Raw genomic sequence first — 14,442 nt, forward strand, 5'->3', positions numbered from 1 at the left:
GTTGTTTTTGGCTGATGGTGTTTCTACACTTAATACATTTCTGATGGATATTAAAGAATGAATTCATGAGAGATAATGGTCAGAGGTTTTTTTCCCTCTGTTTGTGGGAACTGTCTCTATTTACAGTATCTTGATTGATGACTATAAACCATCATTTTCAAGATATTTCAGAGAATTTTATTTTATAATTAAAAACATGTATTGATTATTTTTTAAAATATAATGGGAATAAGATGTAAAGGATTTTTTTCTGAAATGAGAAAAAAATTGAAAACAAGAATATAACAATTCTTTCTCAAGCCCTCTAATAGGGAATATGGTTATTAGTTAATCTTAATAACACTATTAAAATGCAAAATAAATGCAAACCATGCTTTCATGTTGCATGTAACTTCAACTTCCCTTGAAATTTACAATCGATAGCAGCATGCCATGTTGTGACTTTAGTGTGTACACTGAAATCACGTGCTAAAATAACACAAGTCCATGTTTACTTTTATCTTCAGTTTCCTTAGGATTGGGGTAGAAACTGATGCCTGGATATTCTCATAGAGATACTGTAAGAATAAGTAAGTAATGCACATGAAAACATTTAATAAGCTATAAAGCTATGTTTTCATTGCCATTATTATTTGAAATTTTTTCTAATTGGACACATCAAAGTCCACTGGCAGTCATGTTCTACAGAACATGTACCACCAGTAAAATCTAAACTATACAACCTATTAGCATTTATTTGTTTTAAAGCAGGTTTACCATTCCTCATTTAATATAGTCAAACATATAGAATTATCTTAGGGTTAAATGTATCCCAATTTCCATCTAAATAGAAATGTTCTAATTTTTTTTTAATGTTTATTTTTGAGAGAGGGAGACAGAGTGTGAGTGGGGGAGGGGCAGGGAGAGAGGAATGTTTATTTTTGAGAGAGGGAGACAGAGTGCGAGTGGGGGAGGGGCAGGGAGAGAGGGAGACACAGAATCTGAAACAAGCTCCAGACACCGAGCTGTCAGCACAGAACCTGATGTAGGGCTTGAACCCACGAACCCTGTGATCACGACCTGAGCCCAAGTTAGATGCTTAACTGACTGAGCCACCCAGGGGCCTGGGATATTCTAATTTCTAATGCAAATAGGCTTTCTGATTCATTCTATGTGAACAATTATTTTTTTTAAATTTTTTCAGTTCACATATTCAATTTAATTGCCGAATCTTTATGGTATAGGAAATATTATTAGAGTCTTACAAAGAATTTAAACTAGGGTCATTAAAGCCTATAAAATTTTACCTAGTAATGTCAGTCATTTTCTTTATTCCCATTCACTGACTTTCTCCTATATACTCTATTATCCCTTCTCTACACTAGGAAAAAAACAGTAAAAAAGCACACAATTTCTTGATGTGTTCCTTTTAAAAGAGCTAAACTATTACTAGAAACTATTGTACTTACTCATGCTCTCTGGTGCTCAAGCTTGTGACTGAATATGCAAGAATTATATTCAATAAAATTAGTGAGAATTTCAGTGAGAAATGTTAACTTGCATTTTGTTTAAAGATAAGCTGGTGTAGGGGCGCCTGGGTGGCGCAGTCGGTTAAGCGTCCGACTTCAGCCAGGTCACGATCTCGCGGTCCGTGAGTTCGAGCCCCGCGTCAGGCTCTGGGCTGATGGCTCGGAGCCTGGAGCCTGTTTCCGATTCTGTGTCTCCCTCTCTCTCTGCCCCTCCCCTGTTCATGCTCTGTCTCTCTCTGTCCCAAAAATAAATAAAAAAACGTTGGAAAAAAGAAAAAAAAAAAAAAAAAAAAAAAAAAAAGATAAGCTGGTGTAAAAATCTAGACAAAACCAAAGTTTCTGATATATTTGTTATAATTATGATTTTTACATAAAATATTGACATTTATTGGGGTGCGTGGGTGGCTCAGTCAGTTAAGTTTCCAACTCTTGATTTTGGCTCAGGTCACAAGCTCATGGTTGGTGAGTTTGAGACCTGCACTGGGCTCCATGCTGACACTGAGACTCCTGCTTGGGATTCTCTCTCTCCCTCTCTCTGCCCCTCCCCTGCTTGTGTGTGCTTTCTCTCTCTCTTTCTCTCTCAAAATAAATAAATAAACTTAAAAAAAGTTAACATTTATTATAGAAATGGAGAAGGTTTTTTTTTTATAAATGAACAAGGAATATCAGTGTTAGGATTCAAGTCATGCTGTTGTCTAATGAAGAGTGTAAATATGGATAACAACTCAACTTCAATTTTTTCTTCTTTAAAATGGGAAGAATTATTTATCAAGCACAGTGTGAGCACATAGAGATGGAAATAGAGATGATGTACATAGCACCAAGCTCAATCTCCGTAACATAACAGTTTCTAGGTAAATTTGACTTGAGTCTGTAGCATGATGGCAAATTTAATAAAAAGAGAAAAAAAAATTAAAAGCTTCTTGTAAATTCCTAATAATTGAGGGATGCTTGGGTGGCTCACTCAGTTAAGCGTCTGACTTTGGGTCGGGGCATGATCTTGAAGTTCGTGAGTTTGAGCCCCATGTCAGGCTATGTGCTGACAGCTCAGAGCCTGGAGTCTGCTTCAGATTCTGCCTCCCTCTCTCTGTGCCCTCCCCCACTCACACTCTGTCTTTGTTTCTCTCTCTCAAAAATAAACATAAAAAAAATTAAACTCCTAACTACTGAATTCAGAATTGATATGTTTTGTAAAATTATTATAAGTTGATACTTTGGCCAAACAGGGGGGAAATTCCCATTACAAGGAAACTGGCATGCTGCTCCTTGAAATAATGCGTGATCTAATATCAATTGCACAAAATGACACAACATTCTGATTTATATATTAACATTATGTGTATCTCAGTGGTTCCTTATCTGAGTTCTAGTTGTACTTTGTCTCTCTGGGGTAGTCAAATGCTATATAATCAGAGGTACTCACCAAAGCATGTATCTAAGGGATTGAAAACCAAAAATGCACATTTTGAATTACCTAAGTAGCTTCCAAAATTTGCTTCTGTCCCACTCCTTTTAGTCATTGCTGTACTATAATTTCCTTCATATCACAAACTCTATATACACATCTTCAACACCCACGACCATCAGGCTGCCAAATCCTGGTCAGGGCAATGGCTTTTGCTGCCTTCATACTCCTGCTGAGCAAATGAGCTACATTCCCCAGCTGCTTAGCAAACACTGTTCACATGCAGCGAGGGGAGGGCCTGGGCAGAAGGAGCCAGCTGGCAAACACCCTGCCAAGGGGCAGCTTCCCTTTGCCTCTGCCTTTAATTAAGAGATGGCAATGGGCCCATCACCATGCAGGAGCAGAGAGGCCCAATGACCTCTATTAGAGCAGGGCAATCGCAGGCAGAAATGCCAGCTGGCAAATGCATGAGCCCTGAAAAGCTCTGCCACCTGTGTCTGGACAAGAGCCATCCAATAAAACGGTGGTGTCATTCTGAAGGTTCAAAATGAGCTCTGGAAACCTATAAGCACCCCCACCTCAATCCATGCTATAAAAACTCATTATCCTTTTTTTTTTTTCCTTCTGAAAGTGTTAAAAAAAAAACCTTTCATGTATTTTATTAGTATGCTCAATAATTTTGCTTGGCAAAAATTTCTGGGAATTAAGATTTTCACTGTAAAAAGGAAAACACTGACCAAAAGAAGTTAATGACTTCCCCCAAATAACATATTATATAAAGGTTTCACTGCTTTTAACGGATGTAAGTGGGCAACTTTCTATTCATTTACTGAAACTACGTACAGAAATATTTTTCCCAAATTATTTTTTCTTACATTGAGTTATGCAGATAATAGGATGTATTAATACAGCATTAAATATAAAATATTAAGCACAGAACTAAGTTTTCATGAAATAAGTATATTTAAAAAAATTGAACTTTCAAGAAAATAATGCCACATGTAGAAAATTCATTAGAAGGAATATTAAGAGAAAGACTCCCCCACCACTTGGTTGAGAAACTTTTTTTTTTTAATGGAAGCAGTAGCTTACAGAAAAAAAAGATAAATCCTTGCATTTATTGAGTATTACATATATGAAACTTATGTATATGCTGAGGAGTAATAGTGAAAACAATGAAAGATTACTCATAAGGGGGTAAAATAGGATAATATCATTAGAAACAATAAAGAAAATCAAACCTTGGTCCAACTAGTTGCTTCAGGGGAAGAAAAACTATAAAGAAAAATAACTCCCTGTCAAAGTTTAGTCCTCTTGCTGTTGAACTTTATTTCATCTAAGATGTATATTCAAATAAAGAGTTTTGGTGAACTGCTATTTTTCTCTGATTTTTTTAATACTCCCTTTTATTTATCTAGTTTTTTTTAAAGAAGGCTCTATGCCCAATGTGGGGCTTGAACTCACGACCCCAAGATAAAGGATGGCATGCTCCACTGGCTGAGCCAGCCAGCACCCCTGGGGCATATTTATTTTTAAATGCCATTATGCATTTCAACTTTTTAAAAAATAAAGTTCATTGACAATAAATATTTAGAAACTTAAAATATTTACAAAATATTCAGTCTATATATTCAGCTTTGTGTTAGTATACCATATTAAAATTTACAAAAAAAAAAGTAAATAAGGAATGTAAATCTTAATTTAACAAATTATTTTTGGATACATCATGCATTTAAATTGTAGACCTCTAGAATTTACAATGCAATTTGGACTACTACTCCCAGAAAAATAAGAATCAGTGAGGATTATTAATGTAACCACATTTTCCTTGATTTACCATATTATTTTTTATAACAAATAGTATAAATGAGATCCCAACACAATATTTTTTAAAATTTTATTTTTAATAATCTCTCCACCCACTGTGGGGCTTGAGCTCACAAAGTCAAGATCAAAAGTCACATGTTCCATCAACTGAGCCAGCCAGGTGCCCCTATCCCAACATAATTTTGTCTCACGGGTATTTGAGGATATGTTTTTTATGAAATAGAAGTATCTTCATTTATGGTCTCTAATGATCAAATAGTCATTTGTAATGCTACCAGCAAGTCATTCCTAGAAGGATGACTAATTCAAAAGTAGTAATTAACAGTTTATTCATCTATTTAGAAAATCAATATAAGAACATTTTATAGGCATTCAAAACCTAGAAAGGATGTGTAGACAGCCCCTTTGTCCCCCACTACTGTTTTTACCCTCTGTCATTATCTTTTGGTAATTGTTAAATCAGCGAGTGAAATAAGCAATTAAAAAAAAAAATCTCGATGGGGCACCTGGGTGGCTCAGTGGGTTGGGTCTCTGGCTTTGGTTCAGGTCATGATCTCATGGTTCGTGGGTTCCAGCCTGGCATTGGGCTCTGTGCTGACAGCTCAGAGCCTGGAGCCTGCTTCAGATTCTGTGTCCCCCTCTCTCTCTGCCCCTCCCCCACTCACGCTCTGTCTCTCTCTCCAAAATAAAAAACATTACATTTTTTAAAAAAAAATCTGTATAATGCTAGGCATTAATTTAACATATTTCAATGTATTTACCTATACTCTTCCTTCTACACATGTACACAGAATGTTGAATTTTTAAGTAACTTTCATTAATAGAATATAAGTACTTTTTCTGATATTTTTGCATTATTGCTAGGAAAACCACTTATTCCCTCTCTCTTTTCCGATGTCCTAGCCTGGACAATTTCTGTGGCATTGCAAAGTAAGTTTTTAACTTCTTCCTACCCTCTTCACTATCCCTCTAAGAGAAGGAGTAATGGCTCCATGAGGTTAAGGAAAGCAAATTGAGCAGGTGTGGCTGAGTCCTTTCTTTTTCTTTTGGGATCTGCTTCTCTGCATATGTTTCTAATCTTTTCTACTCCTACTTACATAGGATACATACTCTCAGTCAGAGTTTCCTACCCATCAGTGATAGTCTGGTTTGAGCACACTTCTATATCTCCTCTACTAGAAGCTAGGTTGTTTTAAGGAATGTTTGCTATTCAGATCCAGACTCATTAAAAAATCAAAGTAAAATGGGGGTGGGAAGTGTAGGAAGACCCCTGGTGACTACATATCCAAGCTATATCACCTTTATATTCCATCTGTACTATTTCTTTATCAATAGCTCACTTGGTTGTGAATTCAGGAAAGAGGAAGAGGGATAACTATTGCCTTTAGATCTCACAACTATTATGTCAAAACATGCAAGAGTGGGCCTAAGGAAAAGAGAAATTGAGAATGTGAGGCATACAATTCTGATTTTGTGCCCTCAAATTTTAAAATAAAGTTTACAATACAGTATTAGATTTTTGATATGGATTTTAAAATTATATTTTATATTCATATCTTATCTACCCATATCTCCTTAAGAGCATAGGTATTATGCAGTGTTAATGGCCATAACCATATGTGTTTTTCCCTGTCGTACATGGCAGTCACTGGTGAAGGTCAAGAACTTAAGTGCAACACCTCAAAATGTCCCATGACTTCATTTTTTAATACTGTGAAACCTAGTTAAGCTGATTAGACTCTATGGCAGTAGTGTGCATCATAAACTATTCGGCATTAATGGAATACAAATAGAATGCTCCCTATACACGTCTAGCCTCCATAATCATGTCATTGATTTACACACAAAATTGCAACATACATTTCTAAAAATTGGATAATTGCAGTTGTTAAAGTGAAACAAAGAAGGAGGAGAAGGAGAAGGAGAGGAAGGGAAGGGGAAGAAGGAGGGGAGAGGGAGGGTGAAGAGAATGAGGAGGAGAAGGAGGAAAGGAGAAGGAGAAGAAGAAATGACATTCTTTATTCTATTAGTCTCACCTTCTCAAAATATTTAATTTCATACTCCAGGATGATTCCATTGGGACGATCTGGCTCTTGCCAAGACAAAGAGATACTGTTTTTTGCAATCTTCCCCTTTTTCACATTGGTGACTGGAGAGGGGGCTGCAAAATAGTATAAATAAAGAATTGCATGATTAACAGAGTCCTGAAATTACAAGGTGGTATAATTTATAATGGCATTCTTAGTATATAATATAATTATACACTAACAATTTAGCAAAAAACTGAATAAACAATTAAATTTTCTTTTAACCTGAAAACAATTTTACTTTCTCTACGTAATAAAAATATTTATAGATTGTAAAGTGTGTTACAAATATAAATCAAGTATCTTGAGAATTTTTTTAAAACTATAGTCATATAGAATCCTACATCTACATTTTTTTCTTTGAAGTTTAGAAACATAAATGAACTATATTACTCTTCTTATGGAATAAAGATGTTTTTGATGACCTTATATATCCTCCAGGTTTCTAAAATGTATTGACTCTGTATAATATATCCCATTAAGCTAGTACACATAATTATCTATATTACCATATTTTCACAACATTAAGATTCTTTTATAATTTTATAATGATATGGGTCCTATAATCCTTGATAAAATCATATCTTAAATATAGTGAGGTTTGCCTTCAAACATGTTATTAAACTTGTAATATTTCTTGAAAACAATAGCAGAAAAAAATCTGATCTGAAAGATTTTCCTCTAAAATAAGGAGCAAGAAAATGATGCCTATTCCTACAACGTTTATTAAATACAATATTAGAAGTTATAGCCCCAGCAATTAGGCAAGAAAAGGAAATAAAAGACATCCAAATTGGAAAATAAGTAAAAGTGTCACTATTTGCAGATGACATGATACTTACTATATATAGAAAAAGCTAAAGACTCTACCAAAAATGCTATCAAAACTAAAATTAATTTAATCAAGTTCCAGGATATAAAATGAACACACAGAAATCTATTGTGTTCCTATACACTAATAATGAACTACCAGAAAGAGAAATTAAGAGATCACAGCTATAGTTACATTAAAAAAGATAAAATACTAAAGAATAAAATTAATCAAAGAGGTGAAAGGTCTGTATAAGACACTGAAGAAAGAAATTGAGGACAACACAAATAAATGGAACGATATGCTGCACTCATGGACTGGAGGAATTAATTTTGTTAAAATTTCCACACCACCTATAGCAATCTACAGATTCAGCGCAATCCTTATCAAAACATGAATGACATTTTTCATAGAATTATAACAAATAATCCTAAATTGCATACAGAATCACAAAACACACCAAATAGCCAAAGCAATAACAAAACTGGGTGTATCGTACTTCTTGATTTCAAACTACACTACAAAGATACAGTAATCAAAATGGTATGATACTGGAACAAAAACAGAAATATAAATCTATGGAACAGAACAGAAAGTCCAGATATGAATATACACATACATGGCCAATTAATTTATGACACGTGAAGAAAGAACATACAATGGGAATGGATAGTCTTTTCAATAAACCAAGTGAAAGGATGAAACTGGACTATTATCTTGCGCCATACACAAAAATTAACTAAAAATCCATTAAAGACATGAATATAAGATTTGAAACTATAAAACTCCTAGAAAAACACAGACATTATTCTTAGTGATTTTTTTTAGATATTTTTACCTCCTCAGGCAAAAGCATAAAAGCAAAATTTTTAAATTTTTAAAAATGTTTATTTATTTTTGAGAAAGAGAGAGAGAGAGCAAAGTAAGGGGAGGGGCAGGGAGAGAGGGAGACACAGAATCCGAAGCAGGCTCCAGGCTGTGAGCTGTCAGCACAGAGCCCTACACAGGGCTCAAACTCATGAACTGTGAGATCATGACGTGAGCTGAAGTCGGAGGCTAAACTGAGTGAGCCACCCAGGCACCCCAAAAAACAAACTTTAAAAAAAATAATGGGATTTTGAGGTCCCTGGGTGTCTCAGTTAAGAGTCCGAGTCTTGATCTCAGCTCAGGTCATGATCTCATGGTAAATGGGTTCGAGCTCTGCATCCACCTCTGCACTGATAGTGGAGAGCATGATTGAGATTCTGTCTCCCTGTCTCTGCCCCTTCTCCCCACCCCTGTCTCTCAAAATAAATAAGTAAACTTAAAAATAATGGACCTACATCAAACTATAAAACCTTTGCACAGTGAAGGCAACTATCAACAAAATGAAAAGTCAACCTACTGAATAAGAGAAGTTACTTGCAAATGATATATCTGATGAGGGGTTATATGCAAAATATATAAAGAACTCATACAACTCAACAACAACAACAACAACAGCAACAACAGCAAAACATAACCCGATTAAAACAAAAGTGGAGAGGAGACTTGAAGAAACTCATTTCCAAAGAAGACACACAGATAGCCAACAAGCACATTAGAAGATGTTCAACATCATTAATCATCATAAAAATGCACATCAAAACCACAATGAGATACCACTTCATACCTGTCAGAATAGCTATTATCAAAAGGACAAGAAATAACAAGTGTTGGCAAAGAGATGAGAAAAGGGAACTCTCATATACTGTTGGTGGATAAACTGGTACAGCTGTTATGAAAACAATATGGTGGGGTACCTGGATGGTTCAGTCGGTTAAGCACCTGACTTCGGCTCAGGTCATGATCTGTGCTAAAAGCTCAGAGCCTGGAGCCTCCTTCAAGTTCTGTGTCTCCCTCTCTCTCTGCCCCTCTCCCACTCATGCTCTGCCTCTTTGTCTCAAAAATAAAGAAACGTTAAAAAAAAAATTAAAAAGAAATAAAAAGAAAACAACATGGGGATTCCTCAAAAAATTAAAGAATAGAACTACCATAATGTCTAGCAATTCCTCTTCTGGGTATTTATCCAAAAAAGGGTGAAAACACTAATTTGAAAAGATCTTTATGTTCATTGCAGCATTATTGACAATAACTAAGATAAAGAAGCAGCCTAAGTGTCCATCATTAGATGAAAAGTTATAAAATATGTTATATGTTATACTATATGTGTTATACACTATAAAGATATATATGTATGTATATATATATTTACTTATGTGATACATATGGTATATGGTATATGCCTATATATATGTATGTGTATGTTTGTGCGTGTGCATGTGTGTATATGTGTATACACACATGGAATATTAGCCATAGGAAAATGAAAGCTTGTCATTTGTGACAATGTGGATAGACCTAAAGCGTAGTATACTAAATGAAATAAGTCTGACAGAGAAAGACAAATATGATTTCACTTATATGTGGAATTAAAAAAATAAAACAGAAAACAGAAACAGGCTAAATGATACAGAGAATAAACTAGCAGTTGTTAAAGAGCTGAGAGACAGGGAAATGGGTGAAATAGGTGAAGGGGACTAAAAGGTATCAACTTACAGTTATAAAATAAATAAGTCAGGGGGATGCAATATAATAATATTGTAATGAGTTTGTACAGTGACAGATGGTAACTTGACCTATTGTGGTGATCATTTCATAATGTATAAAAATATTGACTATCTTTTGCACTTGAAACTAATATAATATTGTATGTCAGTTAAAGTTTCATAAAAAATTCCTTCATTTCCATCTCCCTCAAATATTTTATTAGAAGTCACAATTACTTACGATGTTCATTGCTATCTGTCAGTGCCTATTACATGGCTTTCCTAATGAAAATAGAAAATATATGCTATTTTAGATGTGTCTGGATTCCAATAATGTGGATACTTGATTTAACATCCGTTTTGTCAATCTATGGATATTTGTATAGATTCTGGGTGTGACAATACAAATATGTGATGGCTAGTATCTTTCTTGATGTAAGTGATCATTACCTTTGCAATTTTTAGCTTTGATAAGACACAGGAAAGACTATCGTGGACTAATGAGTGGTGTGCGTGTGCACGTGTGTGTGCATGTGTGTAGAGAAAAGGAGAGTAATAATATATATTATATATTATATGTATATTATATGTATAATGCACATATAAGGTAGAAAAGATGCCAGCCATAGGGAATAGTGTATAGCCAGAGTCATAGCCCTATCTGAACAACATCAAACATCTGGTGAGATCAAGTTATATATACCTATATGCAATTTACATATTATATATAGAATTTAGATATACTTTATATTATAGCATACATATGATATATAAATATATATAATTTACTCACTAAACAGTAAAAGACAAATCCAAAACTGCATACAAGGATTCACATCTTCTGGCACCCTGTATCTTTTCTTACTTCATCTCCTGCTAGCTCTGTCCCGGCTGTCTGTTCTTAGGGCACCTCAGACACACTTCTGCCTAAGGACTTGGTATTCCAGCATCAGAGGTGCTTCTCACCCTGACTTCTCCAAGGCTTTCTCCCTCTTCTGTGGTTTTCTCACTGAGACCTTGTCTGTCCACTCTATGATTTGAGTAACCAATTTTCACCCTTGCCCCTCTCTCCTCACCATGCCCTCTGCTCCTTCAGGATTTTATTTTTCTCCTTAGCTCTTGTACTTGCAGTACCTGATACACATATCTGAATTACAGATTTGTTTTTTTCAATCCCTCAAGTAGAATGTCATTTTTATGAGGACAGGGATATTGTTTATTTATTCATTGTTGAATTCTTATATCTAGAACAATGCCTGGGATAGAGGAGAGTCTAATATATATGTATGGAACAAATGATTGATAACAATCAAAGTGATATCTATAAAACCTTTTAACATTATTTTATTGTGTCAACAAAATCAACTATGAAACTCAAGGGTGAAGTATGTCTTTCATACACATACTAAAATAAATGGAAACAGATACAACCTGTAGGAAACAAAACTTAGTTAACTGTCTAGTGTTTCATATACCCATAATAGGGTGATAATGACTTTGTAACTTGAATGTGTAATTTTTTATTCTTATAATCACAGGCTTTATGATATTCAGGTTCAGAGGGTTCATATATTCAGTTTTATCTTGTTTTCTCAAACATATCCAGTTCCTCAGAGTTTTCTGCAATAATAAAGAACGCTCACTGTGCATATAAACCAAAATTCTCTAAAAGTACCTTTGAAATTGCAGTTTGTTTACTTTTATGGAAATTCTAATTGACAGGTAGTTCTCACAGTCATATTTTGGCATAGGTTCAAAGTCCTTATTGGTTTCCCAATGAGGGAAAGTCACGCCATAGTTGGCACTATGGAAGAAGCATCCAGAAGACAAGGAAACAAGAAAAGAGTAAGCTATGGACTCTGTACTTTATCATAGTGTTTATAGCAAAGTAGCAAATATACAGAAGTAGAAACAGTAACAAGTTGATGATACTGCCCCTTTTCTATTCATGAATTGAATTTAATATGTATGCTCCATGAAGGTTGGAATTAATTTGGTTTAGCTCACTGCTATAAAAAAAAATTCCAGAAAGTTACTTGGCATCTAGAAATCTCATAAATATCTGTTGAACGGGTGCATGGCTGAATGAATGGAAATACATACATGATCATGTATGACATCATCGGACAAAACTGAGTTTGTCTCATCTTAAGTGCATACACTAGGATCTTATGATTTGGGAATTTGTGTTTTATTTTAAAATTTAACCAGTCCTTTAAAAAAATAATAAACCATTTCAAAGTGAGGTTATCAACTAAATATTAACATAGATATAATTAGCCTGAAGTGGAATACTTTGTTATTTACCTCCATCAGAGTTAAACAGAAATTGTGTAGCTTTCAAAGATAACTCTATTTAAAAAGCACCATTGTTTTCCAGACTGGGTTTTCTCAGAGACTAAATAGCATTCTTTACAGCTTGGTCAGAGTGGGGAGAGAAGACCACACTCAGGTTAGAATAGTTTAGGAGTAAAGTTCAGAAATAATTTCCTCTGTGACAACACCTCTCTGACTCATTTGGGTAAAGCTGATGAAAGTGGGGACACTGACAGCTCCTGAGGACATAATGATGATGCGCAAATTATGGACGGCAGTGCTTTACTTTTGTAAAGTATTTTACAGATATTACGCACATTAAAATGACTGCAATTGGCGCCTGGATGGCTCAGTCAGTTAAGCACTGGACTCTTGATTTTGGCTCAGGTCATGATCTCAAGGTGGTGGAATCAAGCCCCTGTGTGGAGCCTGCTTGGGATTCTCTCTCCCTCTCCCTCTGTCCAATCCCCATTCATGTTCTCGCTGTCTCTCTCTGTCTCAATAATGATAATGATAATAATAATAATAACTGTAAGCAGATTTGTCAGCATCAAGGGCATGTTTAATTTATGTTAGTCATGTTCCCACTGATACCGTTAACTCATTCTTTACCTTCTGGAGCTTTCATGAAGTGAGCATGGCACAAAATGAGAACGATGACTTAGAGCATTTCTGCTTGTAAACTTTTGTTGAATGATGTTAAATCATAAAAGTATTACTGCCATAGGGTAGGAAGAACAAAAATACTAAAGAAATCACGTTGTGAACAGAACAAAACAATTTATGTAACTTCTGAATTTCACATTTTGGGTCTGTGAGAACATTCCATTTGTTTCTGTATTACAGCTTCAGTGGTGGAGCTGACATTTAACTAATAGTATGATAAGCAAGGTACTGATCCTTCGGGCTAGTTACAGTTCCCATTATGGGTTAATGTTTTTGTCTGTTTGTTTAATTTATTTTAATTTAAAGTATTTTTACATTTATAGAAAGATAATAAAGAGAGTACAGGAAGTTCCCACATACACCACACTTAGTGTCTCCTATTAGGAATATCTCACAACAGTGTAAACAGTACATCTGTCACAATTAATGAAATTATATTAACACATTATTATTAACTAAAGTCCATACTTTATTCCGATTTCCTTAGTTTTTATTTATTATCTTTGTTCTGTCCCAAGATTCCACCCAGTATACGAGATCACATGGTATAGTCGCCGTGTCTCCTTAGGATCCTCTTGGCTGCAATACTTTCTCAGACTTTGTATGATTTGGTGCTTTTGACATTTTTTTTTTTCAGTATACTGATAAGAATTAGAATACCTCTCAATCATTATAGATTTGATGTTTCTCTCATGATTAGAGTTATGAGGTTTTTGGGGTAAAGCTCCTTTTTATTACATCATATCAAGGGTACATGCTATCAGTATACCATCACTGTTAGGTTAACCTTGATTGCCCAACTGCAGTAGTGTTGATCAAGTTTCTTTTTCCAGTTTTCCATACTTTAATCTTTGGAAGGAAGTCACTATGTACAGCCTGCACTTAAGGAATGGGGAGTATACTGTACTTCCTTGAGGCCAGAGATATATATAGATCTATATATCTATCTATCTCTATATATATATATATCTATAGATATATAGATCTATAGATATATATATATATAGCCAGATATATATATATCCATATATATATATATATACATATATATATATCCATAATATATGGCCAGAGATATCTATCTATCTATCTATATCTATATCTATATATATATAGATCTATATATATATAGATATATATATATATAGCCAGATATATATATATCCATATATATATATATATACATATATATATATCCATAATATATGGCCAGAGATATCTATCTATCTATCTATATCTATATCTATATATATAT

General features: G+C 34.4%; 1 protein-coding gene across 5 annotated transcripts in view; it reads right to left on the bottom strand.

Moving 5' to 3' along the window:
* Positions 1-14,442, bottom strand: part of EPHA5 (EPH receptor A5) — a 340,575-nt gene that overhangs the window by 87,395 nt on the left and 238,738 nt on the right. For 4 of the 5 annotated variants that reach the window (XM_049630545.1, XM_049630544.1, XM_049630547.1 and 1 more), the window contains exon 6: positions 6,777-6,901. The exons of the other annotated variant lie outside the window; for it this stretch is intronic. In XM_049630545.1, coding sequence (XP_049486502.1) covers positions 6,777-6,901 — 125 coding nt within the window. The remainder of the gene's footprint in view (positions 1-6,776; positions 6,902-14,442) is intronic. 5 annotated transcript variants of the gene reach the window in all.

This window comes from Panthera uncia, chromosome B1 (assembly GCF_023721935.1).
Source record: "Panthera uncia isolate 11264 chromosome B1, Puncia_PCG_1.0, whole genome shotgun sequence".
NCBI classification, from domain to species: domain Eukaryota; kingdom Metazoa; phylum Chordata; class Mammalia; order Carnivora; family Felidae; genus Panthera; species Panthera uncia.